The 20,529-nt window shown below is 38.9% G+C and overlaps 1 protein-coding gene across 3 annotated transcripts; it reads right to left on the bottom strand.

The window, feature by feature from the left end:
* Positions 1–7,048: 7,048 nt before the first annotated feature.
* On the bottom strand, positions 7,049–20,508 carry CDCA5 (cell division cycle associated 5). Of its 3 annotated transcripts, none has more exons than XM_072421351.1 (7): positions 20,243–20,508; positions 17,790–17,860; positions 16,972–17,034; positions 16,162–16,254; positions 14,918–14,956; positions 9,508–10,011; positions 7,049–7,352 (listed from the first exon to the last, which is right to left on the bottom strand). In XM_072421351.1, the coding sequence occupies exons 1-7, from the start codon at positions 20,298–20,300 to the stop codon at positions 7,272–7,274; spliced, it is 909 nt and encodes a 302-aa protein (XP_072277452.1). In that variant the 5' UTR covers positions 20,301–20,508; the 3' UTR covers positions 7,049–7,271. The 3 variants fall into 3 exon arrangements, with proteins under 3 accessions (XP_072277452.1, XP_072277454.1, XP_072277453.1); XM_072421353.1 differs by lacking the exon at positions 20,243–20,508 and adding an exon at positions 20,107–20,164; XM_072421352.1 differs by lacking the exon at positions 16,972–17,034.
* Positions 20,509–20,529: the final 21 nt, after the last annotated feature.

Raw genomic sequence — 20,529 nt, 5'->3', positions numbered from 1 at the left:
TTTTGTACATATTTGTCATCTTCACAAATGTGTAAGTTGATTTTTCTCCTTTTTTCATAATGACCAATTTATATATCATAAGGCTGATAAATGATGCTTTTTGTTATAGAATACATTGGATATGATAGGTGATTAGAAAATCTCTTTGTCAACCAACAAATAGCAAAAGAATACTAGATTTTCTCCTTTCATAACAAACTTGACATGATTTTGTGCTTATATGTAGATTACTATATATGGATAAATATATATGTTGTGCATATCAATATAAAGTAATGAGACATATTGATTTATACATAATGCAGGAACATGAAGCAGGTACACCTGCTTAGTCATGAGTTATATAATCTTGATCTGACCTGTCACTCTTGTGTTATTATGTATGATTCATTACAATAGTCATAATTATTTTTGTTTATACCTTACTGTACAGACGCTCCTTGCATATGCCCTGATGAAGCCATCTGGCGAAACGCATTGGGATTGAGATTTGTGAGTTTATGTACCTTTGTTGCAACACTTGGTCAGATGATTCTATATTTAGAAAGCAAGGCATATCCCTATCAAGGGATGCCTTCACAGTCCAACTGTGATTTTACCATGTTTGCTTTTGATGTAATGAAATATGTGTCACTCGTGTTGTACTTTTTTGAAAAATACACCTTACTTTGCTGCCAAAAATTCTTGTCTCTTTTCTACTTGATTCATACCATATATATATATATATATATATATATTTTTTTTTTTTTTTTTTTTTTACTGCATAGCTACCTTTACAACTTTACAATGTATATTTCTTCTCCAAGGTCTGGGAGGATGTGAAGGCAGTAGCTTTCTGTATGAAACACCCACAGAATCATAATAAACCAGATTGTTGAACCTAGTGGGAAAACAAATTCTCTTTTTACATGTGAACTTGCTTCCAGTTCTCTTCTCACCTCAGTCCTCAACCAAAAAAGGGATGTGGAGTGTACGAAAAACTCAGCTAGAGATGTGGGGCACTCAAACTGACTTTTAGGTGCACAGATCTTACTGATGAAGAATTTTATGAAGAAGATTTATTCCAACAGCAACTATAGGTATTAGGAGGACTGACCCTTTAAAGTAAAAATAGAACTTCTCCCAAGCTAACATTGCTCTCACATAATGTTCAGGGTCTTAATTCTCCGATTTAGAGGTCCAAAATATTCCATTACTACAACTCCCTGAAGGTTGATATCTTAGCTTTGCAGGAAACACATTTTCCATCAATCCTGTCCCGAGGTACTTTCATAGAAACTATCCCATTTTTTACAATGCAAATTCCGGCAAGAAGAAATGTGGGGTCCTACTGTGTTTTAGAAAGAGCTTGAATTTTGCACCTCAAGAGGTCTTTAGAGACCCAGGAGGTAGGTTTTTAGCTGGTAATCGGTTATGTTGGTGCGCAGCTAATTACTGTAGTTTCCCACTATGCACCCAACGAGGGCCAATTGGGGTTTTTTCACACCTTACCGGGTATGGCCTAAAGTGAAAGGCTCTCTTATCCTGATAGGTAACTCTAATCTAGCTCCTGATCATATTTTAGATAAAACCAGTTTAAGCAGATATAGAGACCCCCCCAAGAAGAGTCATGGTCTCTCTCTTTTGTTGAGAAAATATGACCTCATAGATACTTAGCGGGAAATGAACCCATCAGTCAGGGACTACACCTACTTCTCAGTGGCCCATAATCAGTACTCCTGCATTGATCATGGTTTTGTCCAGTCCCACATGCTTCCAGGCTTACTAGGGGGCCGAATTTTGTCAACTCCCTGGTCTGACCATGATCCCTTAGCCATATACCTAACGGGCTTTTGCAGGACCCAAGACGGGTTTAGATGGAGACTTAATGAAAGTTCAGATACATTGGTACGAGGAGAAATAGAAAACATTTTACGTGTTTTTTTTCAGATTAATATTTCTAGCGATACATCCCCGGCTTTTAATTGGGAAGCCCATAAAGCATATATTAGGGGTGAAATGATCAAAATAGGTTCCTCACGCAAAAAGGCTTATAAAACTTATTGATGACCGTCTTAAATACCACAGGCTACAGTTACAACACAAAAACGATCCTCTTTCTGGGTCGAAGTCCCAACTGGAGGCCAAGCGCACTGAACTCAATTTAATTCTCACAACTAGGGCAGAGAAATCTATACGTTGGGCAGCACACAAATTTTTCCTTTGGAGTGATAAGCCGGGCAGCCTTATAGTTAATAAACTTAGCCCTAGACCTATGACCCACATCCTCCCTAAAATTAAGATCAAGGATGGTAGGTTGTCACAAAACCCAGAAAAAATCTTATCAGTTTTTGAGGACTTTTTTTGGCCATTTATACAGTTCCAAAAACTCGATTTCTCGAGATGGAATTGATGGGGTTTCTTCGAAATCTTAACCTTCCAAAATTGAATTCCAAACATAAAGAAATCTTGAAAAGGCCCTTTACGACTGAGGAATTTGATGGCATTTTTAGATTTCTTAAAATGGGCAGCTCACCTGGCCCGGATGGCTTTTCTAATTTGTACTATAAAACATTTAGTTCAGTTTTGGCTCCGCATTTGGTTGATTATTTTAATTTTCTGAGGGAGGGGCACCCTCTCTTAGGCGATGTTAAGAGAGCATTTATAAAGGTTTGTGATTCCCAAACCAGGGACAGATGATTCGAAAGTAGCCAATTATAGGCCATTATTTCTTTGAATAATTGTGACCTTAAACTCGAAGATGACGAAGATCTTTCAATTCGACTGGGTTCTTCTTTTGGAGGCTATATCCATTCGGACCAGGTGGGCTTCATGCAACACAGGCAGGCCCCTGACCAAACAAGAAGGGCAATTGACCTCATATCAGTAGTAAACTCCAGCTGGGACGGGGGCCCTCAACGCCAGGCAATGCTGATTTCTCTCGACCTCCAAAAGGCCTTTGACAGTGTTTTCTGGTAATATCTGTTTAAGGTATTTTCCAGTATGGATTTTGGCTCCCATTTTACTAATTTGTTGCTTGCTCTTTATGGTTCCCCGGAAGCGAAAATATCGCTCGGAGGATTCCTTTCTAAAGCTATTCTGATTAGAAGGGGGACCAGACAGGGATGTCCTCTTCCCCCCCTCCTGTTTGCCCTAGCAATCGAACCACTCGCGATAGCCATGCGAATGGACCCAAATATTAAAGGAATTTAATATTTGTGGTTGTGGAAGTTGTGGTCAAGTTGAACACAAATATAACGATGTTTGTCACTTCCCCAACTACCACCTTGCCCAACCTCTTTTAACTTTTAGATGATTTTTCTCTTATGCTCAGGCCTACAGGTAAAATAAAGCCAAATCCCAAGCTCTTAATATAAATGTTCCCTTAGGGTTGCTGGCAGCGATCAAGAGAAAATTTGGTTTCAGCTGGAGTGAAGATTCCATCCAGTACTTGGGTATCCAGCTGTCCCCCCTCCTACAGTAGCCTTTATAGGCTAAACTATACTCCTTTGCTCAGGAAACTCTATGCGGACCTTCAACGGTGGTCCCATTCACCTCCATCATGGCTGGGAAGGATTGCTGCTGTCAAAATGAATCTACTTCCTAGGCCAGGGGTCTGCAACCTGCGGCTCTTCAGCCTCCTTGTTGTGGCTCCCTACGGCTGCCGCGGGGAGATCCCTGATGGGGGATCCCCTTCCTCCCAAGACACTGCGGAGAAGGGGGATTCCCTATCCGGTGTTCTAATGAAAAAAATCTACCAGTGAAATAAATCTACCACGGGGCGTGTAACAGGATGATACGTTAAAAGCTGGAGGCTTCTAGGGGCATAGTTCAGTGTTTAATTTATTTCAAAGTAGGCCTACACATGCACACTTGTTGTAACAGGTAAAATTAAAAAAAATATTACAACTTTTAAAAGTTTATAAACTGTGTTATGTTTTGCAGCTCCAGACTATTTTTCTTTAGTGGAAGAGGAGGCAAAATGGCTCTTTTGATAGTAAAGGTTTCTGACCCCTGTCCTAGGCTACTTTATCTATTTCACACTCTTCCAATTCAGGTCCCCTTGAAGGAGATTGTACTCCTTCAATCAAAAATAATGAAGTTTTTCTAGGCAGGTAAAAAGAGCAGAATCTGTAAAGATACTCTATTTGCTCCTAAGCAAATGGGTGGCTTGGGAGTACCTCATCTTAAATACTATTATGTGGCGGCACAGGTGGCACATCTCTCACTGAGTACCTTGCATGGAGCCCGAACTCAATGGGTTGAGATAGAGAATCAGGATGGTTTCCTGGGTTCTATAGAATCTCCTATGTGGCGCAAGAATAAGCCGAGAGGGACTATAAAATGCCCGGCACTGTCTCACTCCATTCAGCTCTGGGATAAATACAGCAATCACCCAAAGTTATCCTCCCAACACAAACCTCTAACTCCGCTTTGGAATAACCCGGATTTTCCGCCAGGCCAGCACTTAAAAAAAATTTTTGGTGGATCTTAAAGGGCTTTAGAAGAGTGAAAGATTTGATAGATATTCATGCGGTGCTTTTATGGGATTACTTGACCAGTAAACGTGAAATCCCTCCAACAGAACATTTTCGGTAGACAATTGATTTAGTTTATCAACACAATAATCAGACAGGCCCTGAGACTCATACGATCCTCCCCATTTGAAAGCACTTGTTCATTAATAGCCTCCACAAGAGGGCAAATTTCTATTATTTATTCAGCCTTAGTCGGCCCTTCTAGTAAATCTAAATATATGTTAGACTGGAAAGCCAAACTGGGTACCACATGGGAATTGGAAGATTGGTAGGATACTGTTTACTCGCTATCTAAGGTCTCCCTGAACTCCGCGTTGGTGAAAGCCAACTATAAAGTCACGCTTAGATGGTATCTCATTCCAGATAGACTGGCAAAAATGTTCCCATTTGTCTCCCCCTTATGTTTCCGAGGCTGCAATTCTAGAGGTTCAATGCTTCATATCTGGTGGTCCTGTCCGATTGCTAGGAAATTTTGGGACGAGGTATTTAAACTGATTTCTAGAATTTTACAGCGTGAGATTCATAGCACCGTGGAGGCAGCCCTATTCAACAAGTTGACCGTGACCTTTCCCAGACCTGCGATGAAATTGATCGAGATGATTTTACTAGCGGGTAGAATTTCATTGGCTACAGCTTGGAAGTCATCCTCAATTTCATTAGATCCCATTTTTACCAAATTGAACTGGGTTATGGTAAATGATAAACTTACCCATACTCTAAAGAACTCACTAGTCAAATTTGATGACATTTGGGAAGCCTGGATTCCTTTTGCCAGCACATAGGCAGTGATCTGTATAAAGTTACTTACAGATATAGTGAAGTCTTCACTCCAGCATCTCATACTTCTTCTATTTCCCCTCCCCCTTCCCTTTTTGTTTGTTGTTTTCTTATGTTTACGGTTGCGACACAATTATGTCACTACAATGTTCAAACACTGTTTTTCTTTGTTTTATTATTTCTTCTCAGCATGTTTGCGACGTTTTCTATAACTTTTTGATTAGCCTGGACTTTAGCCAATTACTGTGTTTGTGCATTGTTTGTTGTGTTTTTTACATGCATATTTTATGTGTCTTTGTTCATCACTTGTACTGTCTTGGTTATATTGCCATTTTTGAAAAAACATAATAATAAAAATATTGAAATATAACGTAAAAATAGAAATAAGTAGTCATTGTTAAAAGTTGCAGTCTACTGGGCTGTCACCCAGATAGTGGCTGTACTACTTTGTAAAAATTAGAACAAACAATACCAGCACTAATTCAATCTAAATTCCTTATCTGTGTAGTCTATGCCAGCCCATGCGCTACCAAATCAACTAAAATCAAAATGGCAACCGGTGCACCTGGACATGAAAAGAGAAGACATGATGTATTACAAAGCAAGCACCTTCAGATGTCTACCCAACCTTTTTTAGTATTTTTGCAGCTCAAACATTCAGGCCCTCTAACATGCACATTTCAACAGTTTCTGCGTTTTGACCTACCACAAACATGAGGGTATTGGGGATTCAGACAATTTCTCTACAGATGGTGGAACTTTCCAAATCAGAGCAGAATAGGGTTCGGAGCTCCCAAGCGTGTCTTTAATGCAACTTTTTTTTCTTAAAGGGGAAAGATTTCAGTCTTATGCACCCTTTTCCAGTTTGTCATTCTTTGGATTTCTCCAGTAGGTACTAACCATTGAATACTGCATACAATTTTGGAGATGCTCCGTCAGTTGTCTACCCCTAACAATTTCAAAAGTTGCTCAGATCTATGTCTGTGTTCCTCCCCTTTGGCGGAATAGCCAGAACTTTCCATTTACCTAGTGGCTGTTTTTGTGAGGTTACTGTAAAGTTAGATCACAATACAGGGGCTTTCACCTGCATACAACTTCTTCCCACACAGCTTAAAAAAACATTTCTTGGGAAAATACTGCTTTTGATTAGTTTTCCCAATGACAACATATCTTCACTTGCTGCCTAATATATCCCAGTCTTAGCCAGGTGCCACTATAACCAGACGGTCAAATACTTACATTTCCTTAGCAGTAGTTTTAATGATTTTTTTGTAGCTGCAGAAAATGTCTAGGCTTTAGGTTATCGGTTTTGATTGATGCCTTGTTTGTTGATATCAAGGGTTAAAATTTCTGATAAATGTAACAAAGTGAAATATAAATTTATATAATAAATAAATATATTATTTTGTGTGTGTTTTGATACTTTCATAGTTGCAAATAAACATAGCCTTAGCTTTACCAAAAAATAAAAATAAAAAAAATGATTTGCTGTTTGTGGGCTTATGCTTGATCACACTAGCAATTAAAGAAAAACCAAGCAACAATTGGGTATTTTTTTTCACACATTAAAAGGTGTTGTGTACACATATGTATAATGCATACAGTGCATTCACTTTTTTTCTTAGTGTATTTCCAGGTTTCCAGAATTTCCTTCCACACTGTCATGACAGCAGTAATTACTACATTAATAACATTGGTTCGATTAGATGAACTAATCCCAATTACTAGGATGCACACATTAGATTACACGAGTGTTGTTTTTCTTGATGTCTTAATTTCTTGGTCAACAATTACAGATAAAAGAAACAGAAAAAGCCTTATTACAAGATATATTTAGCATAAAACCACCTGACATCTGTCTAAACCCATACATACAAAACGAGGACAATGCAGTATGTAAATAAGAAATACAATATGTAACTAAAATTCTATAGGGAATATATGTACAAGATAGGGCCCAAAGCAGTAAGGTTTCTGTCACTCTACTACTAGGTCAAATTTTTCAGCTTCTTCAAACTGGGCATTCATGGCAGCAGCCCATTCATCAAGATCAGATTTCTGAAAGAGAGGAACAGAAACACAACAGCATTATAACAAAACTACTATTAGACATTTTTACACAGAAATGGACACACATTGAACATACACTTTGCATCTGAAATTACAAGTTAACAATGGTAGCCCCCATATGCAATAATAGGTGCTAATTTTCTATTTATCATTTCCTAAAGTGAACATTTGTCTAAATAATGCCCATTACTAATTTTGAAGAATTTTAAAGCTTAGCTTCCCTCCTTTTTCTGATGTTCACTGCACATGCATGAGATTAAGCATTTTTTTTTCTTTTTTTTACATTATATTAAAGCCTCTGAGGATGCATGCGCAGAAGGAACATCCCACAGCCATCTGGGATATGTGACACAAACATCCCAGGAGGCTGCGGAGATTTCCCCTTTAGTTTTTTACCATAGCAGTAAAGATGGAAGGGGAGAGGTCCTCAAAAAAAAAAAGTGTAAAAACAAAACACAATTCTTTTTTCCCCCATTATAAAAAAAGGAAAAGTCACTCTTTTATATAATGTTAAAAATGTGGTGATGCTTTAAGCAGATTAGGGCATACTTTTTGGGATTCTTTTACAAATTTCTGGCCTGTAATACCTTCGAGGAAATGTAAGGCAATGGGCCGAGTGCAATCAAAGGCAAAAACAATGAAACAACACCGTAGACAAGAAAATCCTGAGGACAGGAATGGAAGACTTGCCATGCTGCACGAAGGAGCTTCAGAGACAGTACAACAGAATGAGTTCCGAGTACAAGAAATGAGAGAAAGAGCTACTACATTCTAGAGCTTTAGAGGCAGTACAACAGCGTGAGACCCAAGTACAGCAGATGAGAGAAAAAGCTACTACATCTAGAGCTTTAGAGACAGTACAACAGGGTGAATCCCGAGTACACAAATAAGAGAAAGAGCCAGATGATCACGGACTGCACAACATTTTAGCTTAGCATTGGAAGGATTCCACTATGATCCAAATAAAGACTATTCGCAGCATGCAAGTGTTACTATCGGAAAAATGGAAATGGTTTGTAGTTATTGTCAAGCCAAGAAGTTTAAATCTGAGTCTCCTGGTAGTTGCTGTAAAAAAGGAAAAGTCAAACTCTGCAAACACCACAAGAACTTTTTAATTACATATCTGCAAGTACCACATCAGTTGTTCAACAGCCTGGATTTCCATCCATATTCACGGTGCAAGGGCTAATTTACCATAAAACAGGATCGTTACTTCCGCTGCCAGATCAATCACCAAAATTTCTACAACTATAGTTTACGAACGAACTAATAAAAACTGACCAGAAATGCACCTACATCTCAGGAACAAAATTTCAGATTGTCATAAAGTTACAAAGGATGTTTTATGAGCAGAATGTTCTTATTAAAACTGCATTGCAACATATGCCATTAATTTAGGTTATTTTAATTTAATTGTACTTATACTTTTAAAACTTATAAAAAAAACATTTCTATGATTTAACACTAAAGCTTTATTTGATTCATTTTCCTGTATAATATAGGATTGTAATAAATAAATACCCAGGCAATGCCAGGTAATCAGCTAGTATTCTATAAAATGTAAAACTGTCTTGAGAAGTTAATCCACAGTGGGTGTGTGGGTGTTCGTTCTCCTAAACCATTGGTCGTGAAGACTTGAATTTTTTTTTTTTTTTTTTTTTGCACGGTACCCTCATAGCTGCTAGTAGCCAATTTCTTATGATTGGGTCACAAGCATTCACAGCAATACCAGTGAACCCAGCTGGGGCTTTTTTTTTCACTGCGTATCTCACACAAGATAACTCAACTGGGGCAGACAAAAGGTTAAAAGAGAAAAGGAAATTAATAATAATGCTTTTTTTTGTTTAAACTATTTTAAGATTTATTTGACCTTTCCTAATGGTTTCTCAAGCAGCAAGTTACAGAGTATAAAAAAAACAGGTTAGACAGAAATAGTGCTGGAACCTACCATGCTGCTCCCTGACCCTAGTGAGGAGGTTGGAGCAGAATGAGCAGAGAAAGCTACAACTAATGCAGATCCCTACTGCTGATCTTATCTTTAAATAGGTGGATGAAGCTCAACAATAGATACAGAGAGTGGGCGAATGAAGGAGCGAAACTGACAATGAAGAAGGAAAACCTTAATAATAACCTTTATTCTCACCTCAATTTGTGGAATCTTGCGTTTCCTTTTCTTCTGCTTAACTAATGCTACTCCAGGGATATTAGGATCTGGTTTTTCCACAGAGAGTCCTATTGACATTCCACTTGCACTTTCATTATTTGCCCGTTTTATTTCCTCTTCATCTCCCTTTTTCTTTGATTCTTCCTCTGCACTCTCAGAGCTAAGAAGTTTATCAAACCCAAAAAGTGACCTACGCCCTGCTTTCGGGGGTGGATTTGGAGTGGAAGTATCTGAAGAGTCAGTATCTCTGGTGGGACTGTACAGAAATGAGCCACCATTCAATGACATTTCCAAGCGGCTGTAGGAACGGCGCACTTTCTGAAACATCACCTTCGCCTTATCTTCATAGGAGGGAGACTGAGGGATGTTTAGGGGAATAGGAGACAGGACATCAATTTCATAAACAGATTGATCCTTAGGTCTAATAGAGACATCTCGAGATTTGTCAAGGACTACATTTTCTTTTTCTGAGCTTGGCGATATCTAAAGAAAGAAAAATACATGTCAAAAATCACACAGTTACATAGTTACATAAAAGGTTACGTTGAAAAAAAGACATAAGTCCATCAAGTTCAACCACTAGGGAAACAAACATATCCCAGATATAAAACCCTATAAGACATAGTTGGTCTAGAGGAAGGCAAAAAAAACCCTGGTACAATTTGCTTCAACAGGGAAAAAAAATTCCTTCCTGATTCCATGAGGCAATTGGATGTTCCCAGGATCAACAGTCACTGTTTTTTTTTACTTTCAAGCCTTAATACCTAGTTAGATTCCCCCTCCCTCTCCATAATCACCTCCCCAGATGAAGCTGCCACCGTGTTAAACCACTCTCTTTCCCTGGCATTGGATAATGTTGCTCCTGCAACCTTCCGCTACCCCCGCCCTGCCAACCCCCGACCCTGGCACAACAATCACACCAAACAGCTACAAAAGTCTGTTCGTGCAGCTGAGCGCAAGTGGAAGAAATCTGGCCTCAGCGCTGACTTCATGGACTACAGAGCCAAGCTTCAAAGCTTTAACACAGAGCTCACTGTCACCAAACAAAATTATTTCTCCACAGTCATTTCCTCTCAAGCCTACAACCCACGCAACCTCTTCTCTACAATTACTCCCTCCTAAACCCCACACCTGCTCGCCCCCCACAACATCCTTCTCTGGCCAAAACATTGCCACCTACTTTAGAGATAAAATAGACAAAATCAGACATGATGTCTCCGCCCACCAAGCCACTCCAACCATACCCACCCATTCCACCTGTAAATCATCACTGGCCTCCCTCTTGCCCTGTTACTGTGGACGAAGTCTTAACTCTTCTCTCATCATCTCCGTCTACTACATGTCCACGTGACCCAATTCCCTCTGATCAACTCTGTGCCCATTCCTCCACCCTGGACCCTGCCCTAACCGAACTATTCAACCTCTCCCTTTCTACTGGTAAATACCCCTCAGCTTTTAAACATGCCATAATTCTCCCTATCCTAAAGAAACCTTCACTGGACCACTCCCTATCCTCTAACTACTCAAAACCCATTTTTTTCAAACTTGCCTACCCGTCTTCTTCTGTCTTTTGAAACCATCACTACTTCCCACCACTACATATCTCCCATCCTATTGTGTGTGTGAAATTCCCCCACCTACTAGATTGTAAGCTCTTCAGGGCAGGGTGGTCTCCTCCTGTATCACTGTCTGTACTAGTCTGTCATTTGCAATCCCTCCCTTTCTCCTAAACCAATCTATAGTAGTTGCTGAAACTACTTCCAGAGGGAGCTGATTCCACATTTTCACAGAGCTTGCAGTGAAGAATCCATTCCTTATCCGGAGCATAAACTTCGTTTACTCCAGACGCAAAGAGTGCCCAGTTCTTTGTAATGATCTCAAAGTGAATAATGGAAAAGAGAGTTCTCTATATGGACCATTTATAAATTTATACAGGGTGATCATATTCCCCCTTAAACGTCTCTTCTCAAGGGAGAATAGATTCAGTTCAGCTAATCTGTCCTCATAGCTTAGCTCCTCCTTTCGTTTTATTAATTTAGTTGCCCTTCTCTGCACTCTCTCCAATTCAACAATGTCCTTTTTGTGAACTGGTGCCCAAAACTGGACTGCATATTCCAGATTTGTTCTGACCAATGCTTTGTACAGGGGCAGGATACTGTCTCCAACTCTGCAGTCTATTCCTCTTTTAATGCAAGAAAGTACTTTACTAGCTTTAGATATTGCAGCTTGGCACTGCATGCTGTTATTAAGTCTATGATCTACCAGAACCCCCAGATCCTTTCCATTTCTGACTCCCCCAAATGTATCCCCCCCTCCTAGACAGTATGAAGCATGCATGTTAGCTCCCAAGTGCATAATTTTACATTTATTTATATTAAATGTCATTTGCCACATGGCTGCGTAATCAAACAGTACATCCAGGTTTGATTATAGACATCCTGTATGGACTTAATTCCATTACATAGTTTGGAGACATCTGCAAACAGAATTGGTACTTTTAATCCCAAACTCTATATCATTTATAAAAAAAATGTTATACAGTAAAGGTTCCAACACTGAACCCTGGGGTACACCACGAATAACCTTAGACCACTCAGAGTATGAATCATTATTACAACTCTCTGGATGCAAACTTTAAGCAAGTCCTCCATCCATTTACAGATTGACTTTTCTAAACCTATCACCCCTAACTTGCATATTAACTGTCTGTGGAGTACAGTGTCAAATGCTTTAGCAAACTCCAAGTACACTATATCAACTGCTATTCCACTGTCTACCCGTTTATTTACTTCCTCATAAAAAGAGAGTAAATTTGTTTGACATCTTCTGTCTTGAAGCCATGCTGACTATTTACCTATATTATTATTTTCTAGCAGAAACTCCTCTGTGTGGTTCTTTATCAAACTCACTAAGACCTTTCCAACTATGAACATTAAATGAACGGGTCTGTAGTTACCTGGTAATTACTTTGTTCCCTTTTTGAAGATAGGAACCACATTGGCCTTTACGGCAATCCATCGGTATCTTGCCAGTGACTAAAGAGTCTCTAAAAATTAGAAATAATGGCTTTGAAATAACTGAGCTCAGCTCTTTAAGGGCACATGGATGTAATCCATCAGGTCCTGATGCTTTGTCTACCTTAATTTTTCACAGCTGTTTCTCAATCATATAAATTCTGAGTCATTGTGACTCATTTAAGGCAGTGACATTGCTAATATGAATTTGGTCCTGAGCTTTGCCTTTTTCTTTCGTGTACACAGAGCTAATAAAAAGTGTTTAGTAAATCTGCCTTGTCTTTATCCCCAGTTAACAACCCAGTGACATCCTTTAAGGGGCCTACATGCTCAGATCTGATCTTTTTCCTATTAATATATTTTAAAAAAATTTGGGGGTTTGCCTTACTTTCCTTTGCAATCTGTCTTTATTGTATCTCCTTTTTACATCTTTTGTTATATTCTTTATAGGTTTCAAATGATGAAGGTGATCCTTCATATTTATATTTTTATATTTTTGGAATGCCCTTTTCTTGTCCCTTACGGCTTTTTTAACATCAGCTGTGAGCCACATAAGTTTAAGAGGCTAAAATTAAAACCTATTACCCATTGGAATAAATTTTTCAGTTTTCTTTTGTAGAACAGACTTGAAACATTACCATTTCTGTTCTGTGTTCTTTGAGGACAATATTGTCTCCCAGTCCAAGTCACAGAGAGCCAACCTTAATAATGGAAAATTTGCTTTCCTGTTTTTGCTTCCCGTTTACAGCTTACAATAAATGAAATCATAATATGGTCAATTATACACAGATTCTCTTTTATTTGCACATGTGGTATAAGCTCTGCCTTGTTAGAAAGAACTAGGTCCAGCAGAGTATCATTTCTAGTTGGGGCTTCTATAAACTGTACCACTGTACTGTATTGACTGGAGATAATTTTATCTCCAGTCAATGTCAGGGTAGTTGAAATCCCCCATGATTAAAACACTTTTGCTGCTTATTCTATCTGTGCTAGTAGTTGATTTTCTATTTCTTCTTAGCACTGGGGGGCCTATAGCAGACTCCAATCATTGTGTGTTATTCAACCCCACATTAAACTCCACTCATAATGCCTCAACCTCATTGCTTGTTCCATCTGCAATTTCTTCTTTCACATTCATTTTACGATCATTTCTCACATACAGACAGGCACCACCACCCTTTCGTTTGACTCTCTCTTTACGAAAGAGAGTATACCCAAGAATATTGACAGCTCAGTCATACGAAGAACAAAGCCAGGATTCAGCAATACCAACTAAGTCATAATCCTCCTCACTCATTAAGGCTTCCAACTCCCCGATCTTGTTTGCTAGACTTCTAGCATTGGTAAACAGGCTCTTTAAACCACTGCTGCTTTTACCATCATTGTTTGCCAAATCCTTTTGTTTTTTAGTACTGCACAATCCAATGTTTGTTTGTAACATGGAAAGCTCCTTACAGGTATCCATTGTCCTCCCCTCAACTATCCCCAATCCACCCTCCACTAGTGTCTGACCCCTGACTAACCTTTCTGCCACCTTATTTGACTGTCCCCCCCCCCCCCCGTCCTAGTTTAAAAATCCCTCTACCATTTTCCCCTAAGTCTTTCCCCTAGCACAGCAGACCCCCTTTCATTTAGGTGCAAACCATCTCTGGCATACAGGTTGTACCCCAATGACAAGTCATCCCAGTGCTCTATGAACCCAAACCCTTCCCTTCTACACCAGGACTTAAGCGATGCGTTTAGCTGCCTGAGCTCCCTCTGCCTTTCCTGTGTTGCGCATGGCACTGGCAATATTCCAGAGAATATAGCCTTGGAGGTCCTTTTCTTCAGCTTGAAACCTAGTTCCCTAAACTGATTTTTAAAGATCCTCCAATCTTCCATCCATATCAGGGGTTGGCAAACTTAGGCCTTTAGGCCAGATAAGGCCTAGCCGGTAATTTGTTCTGGCCTAATGCCCCCTGGCCAATCCGGCCTAATGCCGGCCGGCAACTTGCGGCGGAGGCCAAACAGTGAGCAAGCACAATAAAAGTACAACATCACATTTATAAAAATATATGTAGGCTGTAATTGCTCAGCTTTAATAAATAAAGCAAGCAACATAGTTCTAAACTTGTTTGCGTCTGTAACTAGAATTGTTCTCAATATTTATCTAACAACTGGTGTATTTTAAAAGCCTCCAGGCTCAAAGAGTTTTCTTGTAGGCTCATAGTTTTCTTGTAATTTTATCTTGCTACTGTGAAAGTGCAGAGTTGAGCCAAGAAAGCCAAGGAACACATACAGAATTGTACTGATTACAAAATAATTATTGAACACTGCAGACGTCTGGGGGCACAGGGGTACAGTACTGGAATAACTGCAGAACAGAAGTCACTCACCCTTGAACTTCTTCGTAGAGCAGGTGTACCACTGGAAACCTAAATTATAAGGATAAAAAAACAAACACAAATTAAAAACATTCAAAATATCATTTGTCTTGACTCAAGGATTTATTGATATTTCTAAAACATTAGTATACTCCAATGTCCAAGTGCTGTATTCCTGAAAAGAAAGCATGATTCCCTCTAGAAATGCATTAAAATAAAATGTTTTAGAAGAAATATTTACCCAAATAGAGTAAAGCAATAATAATTATTAAAAATTATTATTATTATTATTAATAATAATAAATGCAAGAGAAATCCATATTGATTACCCAGTGCTTCTAAATACATGTGTACTCTGGTTGCCAAGGGGGGTTTCTTTTCAGGCATTCATATCAGAACTGATCTCTAGTCAAAATGACTGACAGATAATTACAAATGCAGTTTAATATTTTTTCTTTTTTATGGAGGTGTTGTAAATGAACATTAAAGTTTATGTCAGGGCAAAAGTAAAAAAGAACAAAAAACATTTATCACTTTTCTCCAATGCACATTTTGATGATCTGCCAAAAACAGTATGTGCTTTCCATGTCATGTCTAGGCTGGCAACAAAGTGCTTTTGGTGAAGTGAAATCACAGTGTTGTCAGCTCCGGCTGCAAGATCACAATTAAGCATTCAGTTCTCTCTCACATGATAGCATTGAATTGGGTTGGTAGTTCTGGAGGCAAGGTAAAATCAACAGAAACTATGTTTACAGCAGCCTTCAATACAGTAATGTTATAAAATTCTGATGTGATGAGGATGAGATTTGGAGCACTAAAAGCAAACAAGTGCTAAAAAAGAACGCTGGGACATAATCTAGAGGGGAAAAGGAAGGTTTTGGTGGATACTTTACATTTGTGGTGTACCTGAATTTAAGTCTTGAGGTAGTCTCACTAAGTTTATACTGTTTTATTTGCAAATCTACTAATGCACCAAAAAGAAGTTCATATCTAAACTGTTTAGATATGATCCTTCAATCATAGGATAGCAGACAACATTTGCATTTCCCATAGTGCACGGATGTTTTGTGCCACCTAACCACTTTGTCAATTGAACAATAACGTTGTTTTAATAAACCAATCCTGGATACATATAGTGGTAAGGTTTCAATATTCTGTTACATTAGTGAAACCCGGGTAGTATGCAGCTAATAGTATGATATGCCACTTATGAAGGGGTTCAGGGACCAAACTATTTAAACTTAAAGAAAACTTACCTTTGGGGTGGGTTGAGGAGTGGCTACAGTAGTAGTAGTCTGTTGTATGGTGGAAGTAGTTTTAGGATGAGATTCAGCAGAAGCAAGTGCAGTCTGGAAAAAATAGGATGCAACATGGCTTTGAACTTCCAAGGAGTTGTAATGAATATTCGATATTATATAGGTCTATATATGTGACTTTTTATTTACACAGCTAAAAGACCCAGAACATAGTGATGGGTTTTCTAGAATCAGAAAACATCCCATCTTTCCTCAGTAAGTACTCCTAAAGATCTTTAAACAGATTACTGTGTCAGTAAAGACACTGCCACTAAATAAATTATACACGGAGGCTGTACTAGCCTTTTAGTCATAAAAATGTGGCAAGCCTGCATACTTTTTTTTTTATAATGGCTCTGAGCCAGAGACCCAGGCAATCAGCTGATCGCAACTTTATAGATGTTGAATGCCAAATGAAACAAACAGGCAATGGTGTTCATGTTTTTGTCAATTCTCCTTTGCTTTTAAATTGCTCTGTGTTCTAAATTGTTCAACTGCAGACAGGTTGAATCTAAACAAAAACAGTGTTTGCCATATAACAATGATGGCAGCTTTCAAAAGCATAAGGAAGGGTTTATTGTTTTGGACCCGTGCTTTTGAATGTATTGAAAGGAGTGGTTATGTTTAAAAGTGCAGTTGTCCTAAAAGCAGCCTAACCTAGTTAACAGTGGCTTTAAAAGAGATTGTAAGCCCAAGTTCAAAAACATTTTAGATAATGGTTGGTTTTAAAGCTTAAAGAAAGAAATCATCAACCCAAAAAAGTTTATTTACCAGTGTCTTCCTGGGCATGATTTTCTTAGCTGTGATTGATAGCTTCATAACTGGTGCAGGTCTCTAAAATGGGAAACACACCATTACTATCCATGATACTTGCTTTGAAGTGATTATTATTGCCAGGTAATCAGATGTCTGAAACGGGCAGTTTGAGAACCAACAATTTGCTTTTTAAACACCCAAATTTCTTAATAACACTGTGCTTAAATGCAATCAATTTATGGAGCAACCAGAAAGAATTTAGCACTCAAATTTATGTGCATCTGGAAATTCATTCAGTAGAAACAAAGGACATTACTTAAAAGCCAACCCGTAATTTGCCCATGCTTAGCCTTTGCTAACCCTGAGTCCTGTAGTGATGCCATGTTGGAGGATGGAGCCGTAGCTTGTGACAGGGACAAAGGCATTCCCAAATATACTGAATACTGAAGACTCTGATGGAGGCCACCAAACTTTTTGTGGGGGAAAAGCCTCTTTTCTGTTCATAGCCAGGATCGGGCATGTGCAGAAAGAGCAGCATAAAGCCTCCTGGGATAAATGATATATGTATTAAAGCAGGGCCTGAGCGTCCTATATAGTCCTTACCACATCTGTGGCTTTCTTTTTTTTTCTTAAAAAAAAAAAAAAAAAAAAAAATTACAGAAAAAAAGCATGCTTTTGCTTAATATAAAAGGGTCATCTACCTTTTTATATATAATAAAAAAATATGATGAGAGATTCATTTTTTAATTACCCTGACAGAGCCCTGCTTTGGGTTACATAGATATTTTACAGCTACTGATTAAAAAACAAAACTTGTTACATAAAAATTATACCGGACTATCAGTAGATTTGCTGAGCAGAGGAGAATTTTTTCCAGATCTTCTGGTAGGTGGAGAAGTAATACCTGTAAAATATTATATGGGCTGTTAAGAATACCAGATATAGTGCACACAAAGTCATACATAAAAACATAAAGCATGTCAAAGTCCATTTGACAGAAACAAAATATTGATGGCAGCAGGAACGCTCCACACAGTGCATGTCATGTTAGTAAATGTAATTAGGGTATATTTGGCAGCCAAACTAAGACTTAATAAAAATTGGCCACTTGTGTTTTGGCAGATCTCAGGGGACGTTAGTTTTATCAAATGATGCTCATAAAATTAAATCAAATACTATTTTTTTTTCATATTTTGATAACAGACAATATGCAAACCATGTAAAACAAAACAGTCAATGGCAGCAGAAATTTGCCTACAGTATAGGCCACCAGTTATGTCAGCTAATGAAGGAACTCTCACCAGTCTGCTGCAGTTCATACACTTACATGTAGTAGTAATTAGGCTCACACATGTGTTTTGAAGCAATAACCAGGGCTACCATTATCAGTACTAAGTTATTGTTACTGGTAGTTTGGTGGAGGACCTATGTCTTCCTGGTGGTGATGTTATTGGGTTTGAGCTGCAATATACAATTAACATTACACCAAATAAGTCTGTTTATGATGTTTTATTTGACATATAGAAAAAGGTAGAAATGTTGCTGCACTTTTTTCAAATTGCTCAATGCAACATTCGGAGGTTGTTGCCCTTACTACTTCAATATACTTCAATGGGAACTGCTTGTAAACACAAACATTTCTACAGGTGTTTACAAACCCATGTGGGGACTTTTTAGGTTTTTTTTTTGATGCTTTGCAAAAGCCTTTGTTTTAACAAAAAAAAAAAAAAAAAAACACAGTGTGGGGTTTACTCCAATACTGAAACCAGACCCTTTAATAGGCTTGGGACCAGTCTGAAAAAAAAAAAAAGCAAGAGTGTGTGTCCCCTTTCCTATCCATAAAAGGTCCCCTGGAATCCAGATTGCCAACGAAAGAAGGGGACAAAGAAGTGTGTAGCTTCCTATACTTGGACAAAACCAGACCCCCATCTGCCTCCAATGATTTAACCCCCTGTATTGTGAAGGTCTGAAAGTGGTAAGCTTTTTTGTAATCTGCCGAACCCTTTAAAAAGGGGGCACCTGGATATGTGACCCCTCACATTAGCTAATGCATACAAAAGTATATAGCATCCCTTACCCATTCCCAGAAAGCATTAAAACAGCGCTGGAAATAAAACACCCTGTAAATATAAAAAAACAATGCTTACCTTTGCATGGCCCAACAATGTTTAAATAGAGAATTCATCAAGTGCCAGCTGCTGCCCTCCTGTCATTGTGCGATTGGCTGAATGTATGTAAACAATGACAGAATTCACAACATCTTTGTTAACATTTGTGCAGCTAATCATGCAAGAGGACTGTTATTGCTGAATGCAACACATGACAGTGCTTCCATAACCAGCAAATAGGCAGCCAGGGACAGCTGTCCCCAGTGCCCTATTGCTGGATTTGCTAAACACAATGACAGGAGCTCTGCCAACCTATTAATCTACACAGGGAAAAGTCAACAATGGATGAATCATTGAGGGATTTCTATTGAGACATTACTGGACCCTGCAAAAAAATATGTATGGTGTGTTTAATTCTAGGGCGCGTCACTTTTTTTTTTTAGGGAATAGATAAGGGATATGTAAGTATGCATGTATTGTCCTGGGGGATAGTAGATAACTTATTATAGTGTGCTTGTAGATTCCAAATAAGCTTCCTGCCACAGACCCCCCACAATGGAGGTTATGTTGTGGGAATGAGGACCTCTTGCCTAATAATGGTCCTTGTCATCTTCAGGGGCAGATAGAAGTCTAGTTTGACCAAGAAATAGGGGCAACATGGTTCTTGCCCCCTTTACTCTTGGGCTACGTACACACATTAAATAATTATCGTTGGAGAGGGTTTTTCACAATTCTTTCTAAAGACAAAAAAATTAGTGAATTAGTGTTAGTATTATGATCGTTAATGGATCCGCCAGGACAAATCCACAAACAATGTCGGACAAGCGCTGTACACATGCCAGATTCTTGACCGATATCAGCTCTGAGACGATTATATCACTTGTTGTGTGTACATAGCCAACAAAGTCAAGTTTGGTTCCAGAGGGACATTTTATAGAAGGGAGTAGGGAGCACACATCCCAACTGCCCCATTCCCCAGTCAATGAGCTCCCATGCCTATCAAAGGGTTTTAATATTTTAGATCGGAAATCATTGTTTTTACCTCTGAGGTTGCCCCCAGAATCAGAACCAGCTGTCAGCTATGTTTGTAGATCCTGGATAGAAAAGACATCTAAACACCCCAGTCTGTCTGATAATAATAGGATGCCACCTGGATCACCCTCCCAGTGGGTACTCACTGTCTGTCTTCCAGGTGACAGTGCCCCGGCTGCTGCCTCTCTTCTTTCTTTCAGACATGATTGCAGCTCTGATGACCGCAGATATCTTCTCCGTACCCGTCCCGATGGTCAATCTCTGGCACTGCGGCCTCCGCCACACTCTTGTATGATGACAAATCCTCAGTGGTCTCCGGAATTCACCCCTCGAGCACCGTCACAGCAATACACAGCCCGGTAAACAAATTTCCCGCCGAGAACACTACCTTCAAAATGCCCGCGCCCGCTCTGTCTCCGGAACAGGAAGTGAC

Source organism: Pyxicephalus adspersus, chromosome 9 (assembly GCF_032062135.1).
Source record: "Pyxicephalus adspersus chromosome 9, UCB_Pads_2.0, whole genome shotgun sequence".
Lineage (NCBI taxonomy): Eukaryota > Metazoa > Chordata > Amphibia > Anura > Pyxicephalidae > Pyxicephalus > Pyxicephalus adspersus.
This window is presented reverse-complemented; position numbering and strand designations above follow the sequence as displayed.